At 42.9% G+C, this 20866-nt stretch overlaps 3 protein-coding genes and 1 long non-coding RNA gene across 4 annotated transcripts in view; all 4 read right to left on the bottom strand.

Annotated features, from left to right (window-relative positions):
- The window catches only part of LOC123511968 (glutamate receptor-like), a 6939-nt gene extending 5953 nt beyond the window's left edge, over positions 1-986 (bottom strand). The window contains exons 1-3 of the mRNA XM_045268076.1: positions 367-986; positions 154-251; positions 1-74 (exon numbers count right to left, since the gene is read on the bottom strand). The exon at positions 1-74 is cut by the window's left edge and continues 43 nt beyond it. Coding sequence (XP_045124011.1) covers positions 1-74; positions 154-251; positions 367-445 — 251 coding nt within the window. The 5' untranslated portion in view covers positions 446-986. The remainder of the gene's footprint in view (positions 75-153; positions 252-366) is intronic.
- Positions 987-7603: 6617 nt separating this feature from the next.
- LOC123511967 (probable glutamate receptor) lies at positions 7604-11932 on the bottom strand (the record flags this gene model as incomplete). The annotated part of the gene is made up of 11 exons (XM_045268075.1): positions 7604-7762; positions 8355-8481; positions 8595-8694; positions 8956-9136; positions 9217-9437; positions 9571-9880; positions 10657-10747; positions 10915-11073; positions 11153-11284; positions 11494-11714; positions 11810-11932. Coding segments are annotated over 11 exons (1755 nt in total), but the record flags the coding sequence as incomplete, so codon positions are not given.
- Positions 11933-12525: 593 nt separating this feature from the next.
- LOC123512042 lies at positions 12526-14032 on the bottom strand. Its single transcript, XR_006677015.1, has 2 exons — positions 13962-14032; positions 12526-12984 (listed from the first exon to the last, which is right to left on the bottom strand). It is a non-coding gene; the product is annotated as an uncharacterized LOC123512042 (long non-coding RNA).
- A 2164-nt stretch (positions 14033-16196) lies between these two features.
- Positions 16197-20754, bottom strand: LOC123512039 (ionotropic receptor 93a-like). The gene is made up of 7 exons (XM_045268196.1): positions 20613-20754; positions 19900-20459; positions 19548-19768; positions 19265-19445; positions 18465-18564; positions 17235-17361; positions 16197-16387 (listed from the first exon to the last, which is right to left on the bottom strand). The coding sequence occupies exons 2-7, from the start codon at positions 20156-20158 to the stop codon at positions 16298-16300; spliced, it is 978 nt and encodes a 325-aa protein (XP_045124131.1). The 5' UTR covers positions 20159-20459; positions 20613-20754; the 3' UTR covers positions 16197-16297.
- Positions 20755-20866: the final 112 nt, after the last annotated feature.

The following is a 20866-nucleotide window of genomic DNA, read 5'->3' as shown; positions in this document are numbered from 1 at the left end:
TTGTTGTCGCTGAGGTCATTAGCCGCCACCCGGAAGACGGCAACACCTCGCGGCGCCTGCACCGCCTCCACCCTCTGTAGAAAATGGCGGGGGTGAAAATATACCGACCTTGACTTGGAGGCGTTTGATGAAGAAGGAAGAATGATGGCGCACCTTGTCTCCGTCAGTGAGCAGCAGCGCGGCGTGGCGACACTGGGAGTGTGTCCTCAGGATTGACGTCGCCGCCACCACTGACGTATCCTTCGTGTGGCCTTGACAGTGAAAATGTAATAAGGCTGTTAGAGAGTGGAATGTCTTTGGCACGTGATTGTCCATCTCATGAATGAGAAGCACGTGCAGTCTGTGGTGAAGTGGTGTGTGTCTCACCTGGGAGGAGGGAGCGCGGCGCAGCCACCAACACACAGCTGGCCGTCAGGACCACCACCACCACCACCAGTGACTTCATGCCAGCCGCTGCAACTCACACCGGAACTGATTCAACCTGTACCTTTTATTGAAAATAGATTATTCAACCTTAAAACAAATCGTAATATTTCGCCTTAGCTTTGATGCTTATGGGGACTAAGATTAACTCCTGATGTATGATGGGACTCCAGTCTAGGGAACAAAAGATCCACTTCATGGTTTACTATAGGTGCCAGATGCGGTTGGAAAAACAATCGCAAAAGTGAAAAAGGTAACCTTTTATAATTGTTGTTGCCAACATTGTCATCATTACAACCACATAGTGATACAATGACGACTTTGGTTGTAGAAAGAAAAAGAGAGAGAGAGAGAGAGAGAGAGAGAGAGAGAGAGAGAGAGAGAGAGAGAGAGAGAGAGAGAGAGACATGGTTTATCTGTTTCTAACCACAAGTGTACCAGCATTCCTCAGCTCTGTCTGCATGAAGGAATTGAACGGGCAGGTTTTCAGCGGCTTGTGATTGTACACGTTGCCTTCTTGCCTCCACCGGTTGATCCATCTACAGACAGTGGACGCGCTCACGCCAGACTCCCTAGCGATGGTTCTGGAGGACTTCCCGCTGATCCACATGGACACAAAATCGCTTCTCTCGAGCAGGCTGGTGGGGCGGGACGGGTGTCGCTTCTTCGTCCACCGGGCGGCGTGGCTGGCTGCTGCTCAGCTAAATGGTGCTCGGCTCCGCTGTGTCACGAGAAAAGTGTGTACGTGAATTTTGGGAAATATTTTTATCTGATCTTTTCTTCCGAAACGACGCAGCGCTCGACACCATCAACATTCAGAATATTTGGCTTGAAAACGAACAGGAATAACATCTGATAACTTTTAATAAAAAAAAGTACACGATCTTAGAAAATATCATGTTCGTACTCATGTTCTTATTGCAGAGTTCATGTATTTTCTTCCTTTTTTGTTTGGCTAAACGATGGTGTTTGTTAGAAGTGCATTCTTTGTCTGAGTTCATGAGTCACCACGGTGGTCACGGAGTGATGTAGCTCTGTCTGGGGTGTTCCTCCTTACGAATTTAGTGAGTGTTGTTATGCGACAAAAAGAAACAACTTTGTATGGATGCAACGCTTACTTTGCTCCACGTAGAGGTGATTGGCAACACTCAAGGAGCCGGGTCTGCACACGCTTGTGATTAATAAAGTTTATTTGTGGACGTTTGCCTGCAGAGTGTGCAATGTACGCAGTGCATGGTACTATCGCGGTCAGTGATCAAGCAACCTTCCTCATTCACTTTGCACTGCATGACTCGTGCAACTTTACCCCCTCATATCACCTACAGATCAAATCAACTAGATAACGTAGCACTGAGAGGAACTATGTACTAGAAATATTGCAAGCGTAAGTTACTCTCCCAGCCATTGCTACACAGACCTTACCTCTCAGCGACTGCTGGAGACTTGCACAGGCACGGCTTACGAGGCGGCTCAGCACGACCAGGCGGCAAGTTTACCTTCCTTCTTATAATTCTTCTTACAATCCGAGGGGAGAACAAAGGTGTGTAATTCACTGTTTGATCTGCTGCAATCTCTGACGAGACAGCCAGACGTTACCCTACGGAACGAGCTCAGAGCTCATTATTTCCGATCTTCGGATAGGTCTGAGACCAGGCACACACCACACACCGGGACAACAAGGTCACAACTCCTCGATTTACATCCCGTACCTACTCACTGCTAAGTGAACAGGGGCTACACGTGAAAGGAGACACACCCAAATATCTCCACCCGGTCGGGGAATCGAATCACGGTCCTCTGGCTTGTGAAGCTAGCGCTCTAACCACTGAGCTACCGGGCCGTGTGTGTGTGTGTGTGTGTGTGTGTGTGTGTGTGTGTGTGTGTGTGTGTGTGTGTCCCTGGTACTTTTCCACACACGCACGCACACACACACACACACACACACACACACACACACACACACACACACACACACACACACACACACACACACACACACACACACACACACACACACACACACACACACACACACACACACACACACACACACACACACACACACACACACACACACACACACACACACACACACACACACACGGTCCCGGTAGCTCAGTGGTTAGAGCGCTGGCTTACAAGCCAGATGACCGGGGTTCGATTTCGGCCGGGTGGAGATATTTGGGTGTGTCTCCTTTCACGTGTAGCCCTGTTCACCTAGCAGTGAGTATGTACGGGATGTAAATCGAGGAGTTGTGACCTTGTTGTCCCGGTGTGTGGTGTGTGCCTGGTCTCAGACCTATCCCAAAAATCGGAAATAATGAGCTCTGAGCTCGTTCCGTAGGGTAACGTCTGGCTGTCTCGTCAGAGACTGCAGCAGATCAAACAGTGAATTACACACACACACACACACACACACACACACACACACACACACACACACACACACACACACACACACACACACACACACACATACTTATGTATAGCTAGTAAGTAAACAAGATTCTGATACAAATATTTTAATACCTAGAAATTCAATTATTTAAAGATACAGAACATTACTGATGACTACTTTGGTTTGGTGTTAGTGACTGCTTGAATTACATAATCCAGAACTGTGAACGTCACATGCTGTCTTTTCTGTGTCTTCCTTATTTCCTTATGTTCTTATAATCCCATGTAACAATTTCCTGATATGATAACTAGTGAGGTCAGTGTTGTAGTGAGGGCCTCAGCAGCAGCTCGGCACACCAGACAGTCAGCCCGACACTCAGCCATTCGAAGGCAAGACGCTTGAATGATAAGAACAAAAACAGCTGAAGCTGGAACTACTTGAACGGTAATGTTGAAAGTTCCACGTATACTCGTATTGGGAGCCATAGAGTCTTCCATAATGCTTCCAGTGGTTGATCCACCTGCACACAGTGGAGGGACTCACGCCGTGCTGCCTAGCGATGCTTCTGGCTGACATTCCCTGAAGCCACATGACCACAAACTTGTAGCGGTTGGAGCAGCTGATCGGCTGGGAGGGACATTTCTTCTTTACCCACATGGCAACGAATCCTCAGCTGATGTCCTGGCCAAGCACTGCTCCTAAAGTCGTCGGTTGTGCTGTCTTACGGTGCAAAGATTTTTATGTCATTTATTCTAGTTTAACTCTTAATCATGTAAGATTCCTACAAAAACATGAAAAAAGATTTTTGTGATAGATGTAAATATTAAAGGAGGCTTATATAATCGTTTCTTCATTAAAAAAAAGTAAGGCTTGTCTTGTCAGGTACTGGGGACAGAGATGCATGATATTTTAACGCTGTAAAGTAATGGGTGTTCTCAATACCACACGGAAAAAGTTGCTTTAGATTTTCTTTCATAATTTCCAACTTAATGTCTGAAGAGCTATTACAACAAACGCCTTTGCTTTGCAAGTGTTGCTCGACTGAACACAGATCAAGGCTGGAAGGTTGGCTGGAGTGTCTGACAGGTCAAGATAACATTAAACACGAACAAATACCAACGATAATGACGCTATTTGTTGATTATTTCCTTTACAAATAAGTAGATGAAATATGATTCGCATAAAGTGCCGCCATCATAGTGTCAGGCAGTGCTGTGTATTTGGAAGCGTTTAGTTGCTTTCTCCTTACCCAATGCCGCTAAATAAAGGAACAGTGTTATTATGAAAGTGTGTGGAGAACACTGAACGCAACCCACCAAGACCACCTCCTCACACTGGCGCCCACAGGAAGGGACTGCTTGTTCCTTGTGGCGCCTCTGCTTGATATGTGTGTGTGTGTGTGTGTGTGTGTGTGTGTGTGTGTGTGTGTGTGTGTGTGTGTGTGTGTGTCTCAGGCTAAAACGACCTACCTTTTTTATTTATGTCTGATGCTTGCGTACATAATTTAGTCCTCCAACAACGAGAGAGAGAGAGAGAGAGAGAGAGAGAGAGAGAGAGAGAGAGAGAGAGAGAGAGGAGGGGGGAGATTGTTTTTTTGGCTTAGCTTAAAGACAATAATATGACAATACAAATAGATCAAGTATACAATAGCCCTTGTCCATTGAGTTCTGGATCCTCTATGGACTATGTGCCCTGCTGTGTTACCGGTTACCAAATATTATAAAAATAAATACTAGCTAAGTAGCCAATGTATGAGAAAACACACACACACACACACACACACACACACACACACACACACACACACACACACACACACACACACACACACACACACACACACACACACATAGATAGACAGATAGATAGTTATAGATAGATAGATAGATAGATATAGATATAGATATAAAAGACAAGAGGGAATTTGCAAGAGGCTGTCACACCTAAACGTGGCAGTTCCTGTATGAACGAAGCAATCTAATCTCATCTATCATCCCTATCCATAATTTTTATTAGTTTTCTTTTAAAGCTCCCTATTGACTCACCACTAACAACTTGTCTACTGAGTTCGTTCCACTAATCAACCACTCTGTTTCTGTCCCCGCTACTGATCCTAAGAGCTTCGTTCATGTCCCCTTTGTTATAACCCCTATACCACTTTAACTTTTCTACGAAGCATACGTCTCTCTGAGGAATGCAAATTTAGTTTCTTCAATCTCGCTTCATAGGAATATCCGTCATCCCCTGTATTTTTTAGACATCCTCCTCTGCACTGACTATAATAGACCTATATCCTTCCTATAATATAAGGACCAGAATTGTACCGCATATTCGAGATGTGGTCTGAACACCGCCAAGTATAATTTTAGTATTATTTTGGGACTTCCGCTTTTAACACTACTAGAAATTAATCCTAGTACCCTATTTGCCTTATTTCTAGTCTCTATGCATTGCATCCTTTGACCAAGATCGGAGATAACTATGACTCCTATATTTTTTTCATACTTTGAATCTCTTAGTGCCTCGCTATTTATTTGTGTGGATTTCCTTTACCTATGCTAAGTACCCTGTACTTGTTAATGTTGATCTGCATTGGCCATTTGTGTGTCCATTCGTTCATCCTATCAAATCTGCCTGCAAGGCGAATCTGACCTAATCAATCTACTTATCTTCGTGTCGCCTGCAAATGTAAAAGTATCACCACTAATTCCACTATCCAAATCTTTAATATATATTAGAAATAACAATGGACCTAAAACTAGAATTAGATCCGTTGATTACTACCCTCTGTCGCCTATCATCTAACCACGCTTTAATCCAGCCTAATATTTTACCCTCTATCCCGTGCGGCCTAACCTTTCTCAAGAGCTCCTGATGTGGTACCTTGTCAAACACTTTACTGAAATCCAAGTATATTATGTCGTAATTATTACAAAATTATTACAAAATTGTACATGAAAGTTACTCGTGCTACGCGCGGAATTGCACGAGTAAAGGAGTTTTATGATTTCGTCTCTTTTGTTACTATGTGTCTTGTAGAATCTTTATCTTGTCTTACTAAAGCAAATCAGTTACATTAATCAATATAAAAATGTGAGCATCTGTGAATTATTAAGATGTATTTTTGTAAGACCCTCTGGCGACGCTCAGAAATACCCTCGCGACCCTGGAGTTGGGAACCATTGGTCTTGGTGCCTCCTAAACTTTTTCGCTATTATTGATTCCATTACTTTACTGACAGGTCCGTACGTTAGTCTTTTATATCCTTTCTTGAATGTGGGTACAACATTAGCTTGTCTTCACATTATCGATAAAGGCTCATTGACGACCTCCTTGCATTCTTAAGTACTGTTGGGCATATTTCGTCAGTTCCTGGTGACTTGAATTTCTTTAATTGACCTGTATCCTGTTCTACTGTGTCCTTAGTTATATGAATATCTGTCAGCTTCTCACTCACTTCTGCTCTAAAAACCTGTTCGGTATCTGGGATTTCCTGTGTGTTTTCCTGGGTGAAGAAAGTTAAAAGTATTCGTTCATATTTTTACTAATCTCCTCCCCAGAACTAACCAGCTACCCATTGGCTGTCTTTATAGGATTTATTTCTTCTCTGGTTTTCGTTTTATATAACTGAAAAAATTCGCCTCAACTCATAATTGTTTTTAGTTTTCCTCGTTAACCTCTTAATTATTCTAACTAAAACCTCATCTCCTGCCTTTACGCTCTTATATTCTTCTTCTGTCCTATGCATTGTTTTAATCTATCTTTCATCCACTTAAAGTCCTTCCTTCGTGATTTTGTTTTATATAGAATGTGAGCCACTTGGCCTCTATGTAATTTATCAAGAAAGTAGCTATACACCTCACCAACACTTGCCTACCCCGATACCACCAACCTCACGTCGCCCATCTCGGCCTGACCTGACCCAGATCCCACTACTTCACCTCTTTGACTCTCCCCTTTTCTTACTTCGTGCTTCGTGTATTGCTGTTTAACCAATTAGTTACATTTACTATTTACTAAATTCTGTAAGACACGACCATAAAGAAAAAATATTAGTATCGTCAGCAGACAATATAAACTTGACGTTACCAGAAAAATAGTGTAATATCATATATATATATATATATATATATATATATATATATATATATATATATATATATATATATATATATATATATATATATATATATATATATATATATATATATATATATATATATATATATATATATATATATATATATATATATATATATATATATATATATATATATATATATATATATATATATATATATATATATATATATATATATATATATATATATATATATATATATATATATATATATATATATATATATATATATATATATATATATATATATATATATATATATATATATATATATATATAATAATGACGCTAGTATAAATCTTTAGGGAACACCAAAATTTATGTCTTTATGGAGAGAATTAGTATAACTGTACGTAATGTATTATTTTCTTGAACTGAGATAACTTTTAAACCATTTATAAGTTCATTCCGTTATACCATGTACCGCTAATTCATGGAGTAATATAGAATGATCTATATATGTCAAAGGCTTTTGACAGACTCAAAAAAACAGACCAGATTGATATATTTTGGCAAATAGAGAGAGAGAGAGAGAGAGAGATTGGGAAGGAAGGAGGGAATTTGCAGATAAACATAGCCTATATACGGACAAACAAACAAGGAAATTCACAAATTTATTTATTTCATTGTGAACTCTATTATTTATTGCCTAAATATTTGTTCTTATTCATCTATTTTTTTTATTTGTATCTCAGTGTTGCCAGAGGAAGTCAGTGTTCCTTGCAGGGCTTCATAAACATTTCCAGGCACCACACCGCCAACCCGGCCACCACGCCCCCGCCCAGCAATACAAACACTCCCTGCAACACAACACACACGTGACACAAACACTCTCTGTAACACAACACACACGTGACTCAAACACTCCCTGCAACACAACACATACGTGACACAAACACTCTCTGTAACACAACACACACGTGACACAAACACTCCCTGCAACACAACACACACGTGACACAAACACTCCCTGCAACACAACACACACGTGACACAAACACTCCCTGCAACACAACACACACGTGACACAAACACTCCCTGGAAACAGGAAAACGGGATTGCCTCGCGACATAATTGTTTAGGCAGTAGTGTTACTTGGTTTCAGTATTCACAATGTGTTTAATCTGTTTATGACGTCACCAATGTATCATATTTTAAGGCATCATGAATTATTCTTTAAGATGTTATGCGTTATTCTTTAAGATATTTTGTTTGTTATTCTTCGATTAACCTGTGTAGTTACGTGATTTCAGTATTCACGAGGTATGTAGTCTTGTAAAATCTTCACCCAGGTATTATGACTTACTCTCTCACTCAATTAAGATGTTATATTCTCAGTCAAATGAAGATATTACATTATCACCTCTGTAAATATCAATGCCCTCTACTCACCCAGATGTTAGAGACAGAGATGGAGGACATAACTAACTTCTTCTTAGGAATGTTATCACATTCAGTATAATTAGGAACGTTTTCAGTCCCATGCCTAAATAGTCCTTGTTCCGTCAGTCCCAGAGCTCTGAAATGATAACAGTGGTAATCAACATTCAGTCCGGTTAAGTGAAATTAATACAAATTACAGGTATAACTCAGGATTTCTAGGAATTAATTGAGAATTTTTGATTCATCGACCTCTTGTTGAATCCAATCGCAAGAGGACTGGTTTTCTGGGTCACCATCCCGAACGATGAAGGAAAAAGCCCATCTCTGGACACGTAGAAGTCACACCGACCTAGAGAGAGAGAGAGAGAGAGAGAGAGAGAGAGAGAGAGAGAGGGGTGGCTGTCTTCATTATTACGCGTAACTTTCTATTTGGTCTTTAAAGTTTTTACGTTTAGTTTCCCTAAAGTTTATTTGGACGAAGAACGAAGAAATTTAGTTGTAAGAAATAGACTCTTGGGACGAAAACAAATATTAAAATGGTAATTAACAATACGAGAGGACCTCATCACAATCGAAAGCCTTCACTGGACCCTTACATTTCTGCGCATACCTTTCTCAGTGAAGTCTAAGGCAATAAGCTTTCTCACAGAGTCCTCAGCATCGACAAGCACGTGGCTTTTCTCCCTCACCAGCGTGTCAAGACTGACCATGTACCGTGTCTGTGTGTGGAACTCTAGGCGACCCTTCTTCTCCAGCCCGGCCACCTCTCGCATCTCCCCGAATGTGGCGTCCTTCAGGGGGAGGATGCCTCATATTGTAAATTCAGTTTTCCTACTGAAAAGTTTAAATTAGCATTTTGTGCGAGCATTACCCTGACAAGCTGTTCGTAACTGGACAATTTTTGCCATATCATTGTGACGCTGGGGTGGTCCAGGACGTCCCTCAGAGTCTGGAAGGGCTGCGGCACGTATCTCACGGCCAGCAGGGACATGAGGTTGCCGGCGTAACTCTTTGCTAACACCAGTACCGTCAGCATCCACAGCCCATGCACCAGACGCTCCCACCACCACCACTGCGCGGGCCACACCACGTCTGTGTTGGTAGTGAATGGATGAGGTGAGTTAGTCTTCATTAGCGCACGACTGCTGCTCCCTGAGAGCACGGAAACATACAAGACGCAAAGCAGGCCCAGCAGGGAGGCCCACCTTGTTTCCCGAGGCCTTACCTTGCTGTAGAAGGACGCGCGCAGGGCTGAAGGTGTTGGCGGACCAGCTGTCGTAGCATAGTGTCTTGTGAGTGCTATTTGGCACACAGAAGGAAAAGACTTGTAAAGCAGCCAGCACCCCCAGTAGCACCACCAAGCTAGCTATCCATACCAGGGGCGTGAGTGGCAGCAGGAAGCCCCAAGGGTCTGTTTCTAGTCCACTCAAGCCACTAAGGATTTTTACACTTGCATGATGGAGTGGATATGTGTAATCGATAGCTTCATATCGAACGTGACTAAATGTAAAAGGCCCCGGTGAAAAATCTGCTTCCTGTAAAATGAAAGAAAAACGATATATGTATATATATATATATATATATATATATATATATATATATATATATATATATATATATATATATATATATATATATATATATATATATATATATATATATATATATATATATATATATATATATATATATATATATATATATATATATATATATATATATATATATATATATATATATATATATATATATATATATATATATATATATATATATATATATATATATATATATATATATATATATATATATATATATATATATATATATATATATATATATATATATATATATATATATATATATATATATATATATATATATATATATATATATATATATATATATATATATATATATATATATATATATATATATATATATATATATATATATATATATATATATATATATATATATATATATATATATATATATATATATATATATATATATATATATATATATATATATATATATATATATATATATATATATATATATATATATATATATATATATATATATATATATATATATATATATATATATATATATATATATATATATATATATATATATATATATATATATATATATATATATATATATATATATATATATATATATATATATATGTGTGTGTGTGTGTGTGTGTGTGTGTGTGTGTGTGTGTGTGTGTGTGTGTGTGTGTGTGTGTGAAACAATGTAATAGACGCATTAGAAAAAGTGTAGAGTGAGTGGGCCTCACCTCCCGCACCACCATGCCGATCATGCCAGTCCAGGAGCCATCGGGCAGCTTAGTGCCGAAGGTTCTCTCTGGGGACAGCACGTACCTGGATCTAATTCGTTGCAAATAATAACAAATACACGTTGAAAGGTTAACAGAGTGCAACGACACCAGTTATATTTCAAGTTCATTGTGTGAACTGTTAAATAAGTAAAACAAAAAAAAATCTCATTAGTGATCTGATGCTCAATCTTATTATATCGCATGTGACGCACTTACGTGAAGTTCATCGCCGCTGCAAAGTACTTTACAACGTCACCCATGTACCCCGTGTATTCCAAGCGACGACCGCCGAGCGCGTCTGCGTCTTCCACCCACGACACGGCGTGGCCGGCCAACACTTCCACCACCACCTTCAGATGCGGCGCGGAGCGAAACCTGACCCAGCCAAGCATTCATTTGCACATTGAAATTCCATTCTATCAAGAGTACTCATGATAATAAAAAATACACTCACACTGAGAACTTATCAGGGAAGAGCGACTCGTGGGAAGCGAGAGTCAGCTTCCTTCCCGGTGTCCAGGTGGCCACCCTCCGGGACCTGCTGCTGTACGGCTGCCACACAAACACGCCCACCTGACTGACAGATCTGTGGGTGGGAAATAAACAGCATCACAATACTATGTAGAGTCTTTGGAATATCTTATTAAACCATCATTCAACGAGTTTCAACAATTACAAAAGAGCAACAGTCGTGCTAGAATGTAATCTGCACGTGGCGGCGGGAAACACTTCACATCGTGGGTCTGTTACTTGCTTGGCCAACCAGTGTGCGTGTTGTACTATATAGTCGCTCACCTGGAACTTTTATGATCTTGGATTCGGAGCAGCATGGCGTTCCTGTTGGAGAGAAGGAAGTGCAGGCCGCCAAGGTGGCTGAGAGGGAGGCGAGTTAGGACAAGGATCCTGGTGGACCACCTGAGGGCGTGACGCCTGTGTGAAAGGTGAGCGAAGGCGGCGAGGAAGGCTGGGTCATCACTCACCACCACCACCACCAGGCAGTGCCACGCCCCTCCTACCTAAGAGTCATGGTGTTGTGTGTCCTTTTGAAAATAAAGAAAGAAAGGATGCGCAATAAGGCCAATCAGTGCAGGAACTCAGTGTTGACGTTTACCTGGCGAATCTGGTCGACTGTTTCCTGGAGGTGAGTGTGGGTGTTGTTGTCGCTGAGGTCATTAGCCGCCGCCCGGAAGACGGCAACACCTCGCGGTGCCTGCACCGCCTCCACCCTCTGTAGAAAATGGCGGGGGTGAAAATATACCGACCTTGACTTGGAGGCGTTTGATGAAGAAGGAAGAATGATGGCGCACCTTGTCTCCGTCAGTGAGCAGCAGCGCGGCGTGGCGACACTGGGAGTGTGTCCTCAGGATTGACATCGCCGCCACCACTGACGTATCCTTCGTGTGGCCTTGACAGTGAAGATGTAATAAGGCTGTTAGAGAGTGGAATGTCTTTGGCACATGATTGTCCATCTCATGAATGAGAAGCACGTGCAGTCTGTGGTGAAGTGGTGTGTGTCTCACCTGGGAGGAGGGAGCGCGGCGCAGCCACCAACACACAGCTGGCCGTCAGGACCACCACCACCACCACCAGTGACTTCATGCCAGCCGCTGCAACTCACACCGGAACTGATTCAACCTGTACCTTTTATTGAAAATAAATAAATTAACAAAAAAAAATAATAATAATAATTCGTCTCAGCTTTGATGCATAATGTAACTAAGATTTGCTTTTCTAATGTATGATGGGACTCTGGCCTACGGGGACAAAAGGCTTTAGCAAAAGATCGACTGCAGATACCAATAATAAGGAAAAACAATCGCAAAAGTGAAAAAGGTAACCTTTTATTCATATTACCAACATCCTCCTGAATACAACCGCATAGTAATACAAAGAAGATTTTAGTTTGAAATACAGAGAGAGAGAGAGAGAGAGAGAGAGAGAGAGAGAGAGAGAGAGAGAGAGAGAGAGACAGAAGGTTCCTCAGTTTCTGACCACAAGTGTACCAGCATTCCTCAGCTCTGTCTGCATGAAGGAATTGAACGGGTAGGTTTTCAGCGGCTTGTGATTGTACACGTTGCCTTCTTGCCTCCACCGGTTGATCCACCTACAAACAGTGGACGCGCTCACGCCAGACTCCCGAGCGATGGTTCTGGCGGACTTCCCGCTGATCCACATGGATACAAAGCTGCTTCTCTCGAGCAGGCTGGTGGGGCGGGACGGGTGTCGCTTCATCGTCCACCGGGCGGCGTGGCTGGCTGCTGCTCAACTAAATGGCGCTCGGCTCCGCTGTGTCACGAGAAAAGTGTGTACGTGAATTTTGGGAAATATTTTTATCTTATCTTTTCTTCCTAAACGAGTATGCGTCACTCCCCTTGGTGACGTCGCGAACCCAAATGACAATTAATAGCTTTTTTACTTGTAATACTATAGAATCTTAGAAAATATCGATTTTCAAAAGGTTAAAGAAAATATCAAGGTTATGTGTCATGTTCATGTTCTGTTTACAGAGTTGATACAATTTTTCTGAAGGAGGTTAAAATACCTTGATCCAATCAGTAGGTACTTTTGCGTCTATTCTCTGAACTGCAAACTAAGGTTACTTCCTATAAGTAATATTATCAACCCTGGTAGAGGTCACCACAACCATGTATGGAGCGAAATGAATGGATGTAAAGGCGATCTTTTTCATATATGAAGTGATGTGTTACCTTCCTTTCTTTTTTGGCTAAATGATGGTGTTTGTTAGAAGTGCATCCTTTGTCTGAGTTCATGAGTTACCACGGTGGTCACGGAGTGATGTAGATCTGTCTGGGGTGTTCTTCCTTACGAGTTTACTGAGTGTTGTTATGCTACAAAAAGAAGCAACTTTGTATGGATGCAACGCCTGCTTTGCTCCACGTAGAGGTGAATGGCAACGCTGAATGAGCCGGGTCTGCACACACTTGTGATTACAAAACATTACGGATTTACCCGTAAACTGAATTTATAAAGCTTTGGTGTTTAGAAACTATTACGCTAATAAGGATAAACTTTATTTGTGGACGTTTGCCTGCAGAGAGTGTGCAATGTACGCAATGCATGGTACAGTCGCGGTCAGTGATCAAGCAACCTTCCTCATTCACTTTGCACTGCATGACTCGTGCAACTTCGCGTCCTCATCTCAACTGAAGAGTCAAATAACTAGATAACGTAGCACTGAGAGGAACTATGTACTAGAAACATTGCAAGCGTTACTCTCCCTGCCATTGCTACACAGACCTTACCTCTCAGTGATTGCTGGCTCAGCTCGAACAGGCGACTATGAGGAGACTGACCTACGGCGGCACGTTTACCTCCCTTCTTATAATCCGTGGAGAACAAAGATGTGTGTGTGTGTGTGTGTGTGTGTGTGTGTGTGTGTGTGTGTGTGTGTGTGTGTGTGTGTGTGTGTGTCGCTTGTTCATATAATTTGTTATTCACGTTACTGGATGGACAGCCCTGGTAATTTTACACGCACATACACACAAACACACACACACACACACACACACACGCACACACACACACACACACACACACACGCACACACACACACACACACACACACACACACACACACAAATAGTTGGCAAGTAAACAAAATCTTGATACAATTAATTCAAACCCTAGAAAGTGACTCATTTATTAGCGTGTTGTTACATAGTATTTACTGATGATCATCGGGGTTTAGTGCTAGTGGCTGTTCTTATGATCCCATGTAACAGTTTTCTAATACGTATAAAAAGAAAAGTGTTGTAAAAGGTCAGAGTTGCTGTCAGGGGCTGAGCAGCAGCTCGGCACACCAGACCGCCAGCCAGGCAGTTAGCCATTCGCAGGCAAAACGCTTGAATGATAAGGACAAAAGCAGCTGAAGCTGGAACTACGTAAACGGAAATGCTGAGCATTCCTCTTGTATTCGAAGTCACAGAGTCTTCCATATTGCTTCCGGTGATTGATCCACCTGCACACAGTGGAGGGACTCACGCCGTGCTGCCTAGCGATGCTTCTGCCTGACATTCCCTGAAGCCACATGACCACAAACATGTAGCGGTCGTAGCGGCTGGTCGGCTGGGAGGAATATTTTTTCTTTACCCACATGGCAACGGATTCTTATCTGATGTCCTAGCCAAGCACTGCTCCTAAAGTCGTCGGTTGTACTGTCTTACGGTTCAAAGATTTTTATATCACTTATTCCAGTTTAACCTTTAATCATGTAAGATTCCTAGAGAAAAAAAACAAAACACATTGTTTTGGATATAATTATTAAAGGAGACCTTTACAATAGCTTCTTTATTCAACAAGCCTTACCTTGTCTTCTCAGGTACTGGGGACAGAGATGCATGATACCACACGGAAAAAGTTGCTTTAGATTTTCTTTGATCATTTCCAAATTAATGTCTGAAGAGCTATTACAACAAACGCCTTTGCTTTGCACATGTTGCTCGACTGAACACAGATCAAGGCTGGAAGGTTGGCTGGAGTGTCTGACAGGACAAAAAAACATTAAACACGAACAAATACCAACGATAATGACGCTATTTGTTGATTATTTCCTTTACAAATAAGTAGATGAAATATGATTCGCATAAAGTGCCGCCATCATAGTGTCAGGCAGTGCTGTGTATTTGGAAGCATTTAGTTGCTTTCTCCTTACCCAATGCCGCTAAATAAAGGAACAGTGTTATTATGAAAGTGTGTGGAGAACACTGAACGCAACCCACCAAGACCACCTCCTCACACTGGCGCCCACAGGAAGGGACTGCTTGTTCCTTGTGAGGTCTCTGCTTGATGTTGTGTGTGTGTGTGTGTGTGTGTGTGTGTGTGTGTGTGTGTGTGTGTGTGTGTGCGTGTGTGCGCGTGCATGTGTGTGTTTATGTGTGTGTGTGTGTTTTTGTGTGTTTCACTGTTTGATCTGCTGCAGTCTCTGACGAGACAGTCAGACGTTACCCTACGGAGCGAGCTCAGAGCTCATTATTTTCGATCTTGGGATAGGCCTGAGACAAGGCACACACCACACACCGGGACAACAAGGTCACAACTCCTCGATTTACATTCCGCACCTACTCACTACTAGGTGAACAGGGGCTACACGTGAAAGGAGACACACCCAAATATCTCCACCCGGCCGGGGAATCGAGCCCCGGTTCTGTGGCTTGTGAAGCCAGCGCTCTAACCACTGAGGTACCGGTGTGTGTGTGTGTGTGTGTGTGTGTGTGTGTGTGTGTGTGTGTGCGTGTAAGTGTGTGTGTGTACGTGTGTGAGTGTGTGTGTTTGTGTGTGTGTCTGTGTCAAGCTTCCTTCATTATGTGTGATGCTTGCGTACATAATTTAGTCTTTCCTAGAAGAGAGAGAGACAGAGAGAGAGAGAGAGAGAGAGAGAGAGAGAGAGAGAGAGAGAGAGAGAGTGAGTGTGTGGGTTGTGGGGAGGAGGGAATTGGCAGATAATCATATAGACGGACAAACAAACAACGAAACCCATAAACAAATTTATTTATTTCATTAGGAACTCCGTTTTTTAATTATCTTCTTAGTCATTACCATTCATTTATTGTTACTTTCACTACAGTGTTGCCAGAGGGAGTCAGTGTTCCTTGCAGGGCTTCACAAACACTTCCAGGCACCACACCGCCAGCCCGGCCACCACGCCCCCGCCCAACAACACAAACACTCCCTGCAACACAACACACAAGTGACACAAACACTCTCTGCAACACAACACACACATGACACAAACACTCTCTGCAACACAACACACAAGTGACACAAACACTCTCTGCAACACAACACACACATGACACAAACACTCTCTGCAACACAACACACAAGTGACACAAACACTCTCTGCAACACAGCACACACATGACACAAACACTCCCTGCAACACAACACGCACGTGACACAAACACTCCCTGCAACACAACACACACGAGACACAAACATTCTCTGCAACACAACATACACGTGACACAAACATTCCCTGCAACACAACACACACTTGACACAAACACTCCATGCAACACAACACACACGTGACACAAACACTCCCTGTAACACAACACACACGTGACACAAGCATTCTCTGCAACACAACACACACGTGACACAAACATTCCCTGCAACACAACACACACGTGACACAAACACTCCCTGCAACACAACACACGTTACACAAACACTCCCTGCAACACAACACACGTGACACAAACACTCCCTGCAACACAACACATACGTAACACTGGCAATCTTACATACACATTTTCTTCGTTTTCTTTACGTAGTTTTCTTTTCGTAGTCAGAATTTCATCTTCCTTTGCATTTCGATTTGCAGTAATTGATAAAGTAAATCTCTCTCTCTCTCTCTCTCTCTCTCTCTCTCTCTCTCTCTCTCTCTCGGTGTAGTGTGAGTTAGTTCGACTTTACATTTCACTTTTGTATGATGTTCAGGGTGAGATAATATGAGATGCATCACGTGTCGTCCGTATCACAGTGTGGTATACTTAGTAAGGCGGTCTGCTCACCCAGATGTTGGAGGCGGAGATGGACGAGGTGACCAGCATCTTCTTGGGAATGTTGTCGCACTCGGTGAAGTTTGGCACGTTTTCCATCCAGTACGTTATCAAACCCTGCTCACTGAGTCTCCCGATCCTGAAAGTGAGCGGAGGTAAGAGGACCACAAGTGCATCCTGAATACCGGTCCACTTACATCCTCTGAATCCGGTAGTTTTTTTTTTTATTATTATTATTATTTCTGGTAAATTTTAAATATTACTGATAATGTTGTATGCATGTATTAAATTTCATTCTCTCTCTCTCTCTCTCTCTCTCTCTCTCTCTCTCTCTCTCTCTCTCTCTCTCTCTCTCTCTCTCTCTCTCTCTCTCTCTCTCTCTCTCTCTCTCTCTCTCTCTCTCTCTCTCTCTCTCTCTCTCTCTCTCTCTCTCTCTCTCTCTCTCTCTCTCTCTCTCTCTCTCTCTCTCTTTGAATTAGTGAGTTATGTATTTGGTCTAATGAACTATTTACCTTAAAAGCTTTTATTTATTTTTCTTTATGTAACTGCGACATGAAATGGACAATTTCATTAAATTCCATGAAGTTAGTAGGACTGTAAAGCGGAGTCCACACTAAGGGTTCTGCCGCTCTACAATGTGACGGCCCGTGTTTGGTAAATGAGGGATCATGCCGGGGGACAACAACAAATATAGCAAGGAGCCTAGGAGGCATTTGACGGGGTAGTGCAACGCGTCAAAACCAGTTGAGTTTGGATAAATATGAAGGTGGGATGAGCTTCGCTCATCATGTCTGGAAACATTGAATGGACGTAGGCGGCAACCCTACAACTCATTGAGATATTATCATCATTGAGATATTACCTTCCTTTCTACGAGTATCAACTTTGTGCAAACTACTCCCATGATGCGCCATGAAAGTCATGAGAGTGCCTCTTGAGCCACGTTGACTGTGGCAGCATCTTTATGCACTCTGCTGTTGACAGCTAAAATGTTACTAGCCATGCCAATGGCCTTAGCGTACAGAGTGAGCCATACAGGCGGAGGCGAAGAGCGAGTGGTCGTTAACCCACCACCCCGGACACGAGCATGGAGAAAGTCGCACTTCACAGCCTATATAGTGAGGACGCTCACAACCCGCCCTTCCATCTTTGACGTGCCGTGTTTCACGTTCACAATCCATAGTGTGGACGCCGCTTTAATTAAAGAGTCAAGTGGTTGACATGGAACGTTGGTGTCTATACCTTTTGTTGAACGCGTGAATGAGAGGATTGGTCTTCTGACTCCACATGGAAGCCAGGGACGGCATGAACCCATCTCTTGATATATAGAAGTCACACCGACCTGTGGAGAGAGAGAGAGAGAGAGAGAGAGAGAGAGAGAGAGAGAGAGAGAGAGAGAGAGAGAGAGAGAGAGAGAGAAAGGGAAAAAGAGAGAGACCGTTCAGCTGCTTTGCCAGTTATACTAAAGTCAAACGCTTTGCTCACAAAGCATACACAAGCAAACGCGCCCAGGATAATGTTTGCCTTTCTGGACCAGAGAAGCAAATATTCACTCAGTGGCAGTGAATAGTAACCACAGCACACAGCATTGAAGGATTTTTGCATCATCTGAACATAATGATTTGTTGGGTGAGGATGAATAAATCTTGTATTATTACATTTAACATGAAGCAAAAACAGAGAAAATAAGTTGGCTCATTTGAACTCTAAACATGATCCAGAGGCCGCCGCCGGATTCCCAGACACCTCACGCCTCTCTCCTCTTTACTTTGTTTACACCTGCCCTGAAAAGCTACTCTTCCCCAAAAAATTGACCGAAAATTTTTATTAAGTAACGGAGGACTATATAAATATTTCTCCTTGTATCTTACGGAGCTACTATCTGGAGTGAATTAGGTGATGGAAAGTGGACAGCGGTTTTTCCGAAGGTCGGTGGCGCCTGTCGTCTGGCTGCTCCTTACTGATCCTGAAATGTTAAAATGGGTGTGGAAATATTTCATTGTGTTCGAAAATTTCAAAATAATAGGTATCGTTCTGCCCACCTTTCTGAGAGAAGTCTAGAGCAATAAGGCTTCTAAGGCTAATCGCCGCGTCCACGAGTGCGTGATCCCCTTCCCGCACCAGCGTGTCGAGACTCGTCAGGTATTGTGCTTGTGTGTGGAACTTGAGGCGACCTTCCTTCTCCAAGTCCGCCACCTCACGAAACACTCCCGACTTGACGCTCTGAAGGAAACATATGTTGCATTTCTTTCAACTACTATATCTGTTATATCCTTATAGATATTGCAGAAAGTTTATCATTTATCGTTCAGAGAAGTAGTTTACCCTTATATATTGTTCGTAGCTGGACAATTTTTGCCATATCATGGCGACGCTGGGGTGGTCCAGGACGTCCCTCAGAGTCTGGAAGGGCTGCGGCACGTATCTCACGGCCAGCAGGGACATGAGGTTGCCGGCGTAACTCTTTGCTAACACCAGTACCGTCAACATCCACAGCCCATGCACCAGACGCTCCCACCACCACCACTGGGCGGGCCACACCACGTCTGTGTTGGAGTGAATGGATGCGGTGAATTAGTCTTCATTAGGGCACGACTGCTGCTCCCTGAGAGCACGGAGACATTCAAGACGCAAGGCAGCCCGGCAGGAGGGTCCAGCACGGTGCCTGGGACCTCACCTTGCTGCAGGAGTACACGCACAGAGCAGAAGCTAGCACGGCTTGTTGCATTGGTGGGCAGAAAAGAGAGTGTGTTCAGTATCGTGAGCACCCACAGCAGCGATCCCAGGGTGGCTGCCCACACCAGGGCCGTGAGGGGCAGTAGGAATCCCCACGGGTTTACCTGTAGACCAGTCAGACCATTGATGATTCTAACGTTCTGCATGGCGTACACTGACGTGTGTCCCGCTGCTTCTCTCCGCACCAGATTGACAATCATGGGGCCCGGCACGAAGTCAGCCTCCTGGAAGTGTGTGCGTATGTTTCAAATTGCCGCCATTGTGAATAGTGATTGAAGTATGCTGGAGTATTGTCCAATTAATATAAATACCAAAAACTAAATGAAACTGAATCTGATTCTAGTGATGGAAGCTCACACGAGAGCCACAGTAGCTGTGCTTGCTGAGAACACGATGTGGTGTTCGCTCACCTGCCTCACCAACATGCCCACCACGCCCGTCCAGGAACCATCAGGAAGCTTGGTGCCGAAGGTCCTTTCAGGAGACACCACATACCTGTACCTGAACCACAGTAGACACACTCATCATCCCTGAATACAAAGTCTTGGACAATGAAAGGAGTCGAGCATAGGATGAAGATGCTTGCGGTGCAGTTTAGTGTATATAAGAGTATAGTGTCACGTTTTCTAGATATGTAGTTAACTGCACACTTACGAAAAGTTCATCGCTTTGGCGAAGTAACGCACGACGTTGTCTGCATACCCTGTGTACTCCAGGCGGCGGCCGTCCGGGGCTCGGGAGTCCGGGAGCCACTGTAGCGTGTGGTGTGGTATAAGCTCCACCGCCACGGAGAGGCTCGGCGCTGATGTGAATCTGTTACAGCAGAAAGTTTACTTTTGTTAACGAATGGTTTTGTTATTAGAGGAAATTTTGCATTTGAAGTACGTGTCTTATAAGCTTTCTCTATG

Source organism: Portunus trituberculatus, chromosome 32 (genome assembly GCF_017591435.1).
Source record: "Portunus trituberculatus isolate SZX2019 chromosome 32, ASM1759143v1, whole genome shotgun sequence".
NCBI classification, from domain to species: Eukaryota; Metazoa; Arthropoda; class Malacostraca; order Decapoda; family Portunidae; genus Portunus; species Portunus trituberculatus.
The sequence above is the reverse complement of the archived record's forward strand: the minus strand, read 5'-3'. Positions and strand labels throughout refer to the sequence as shown.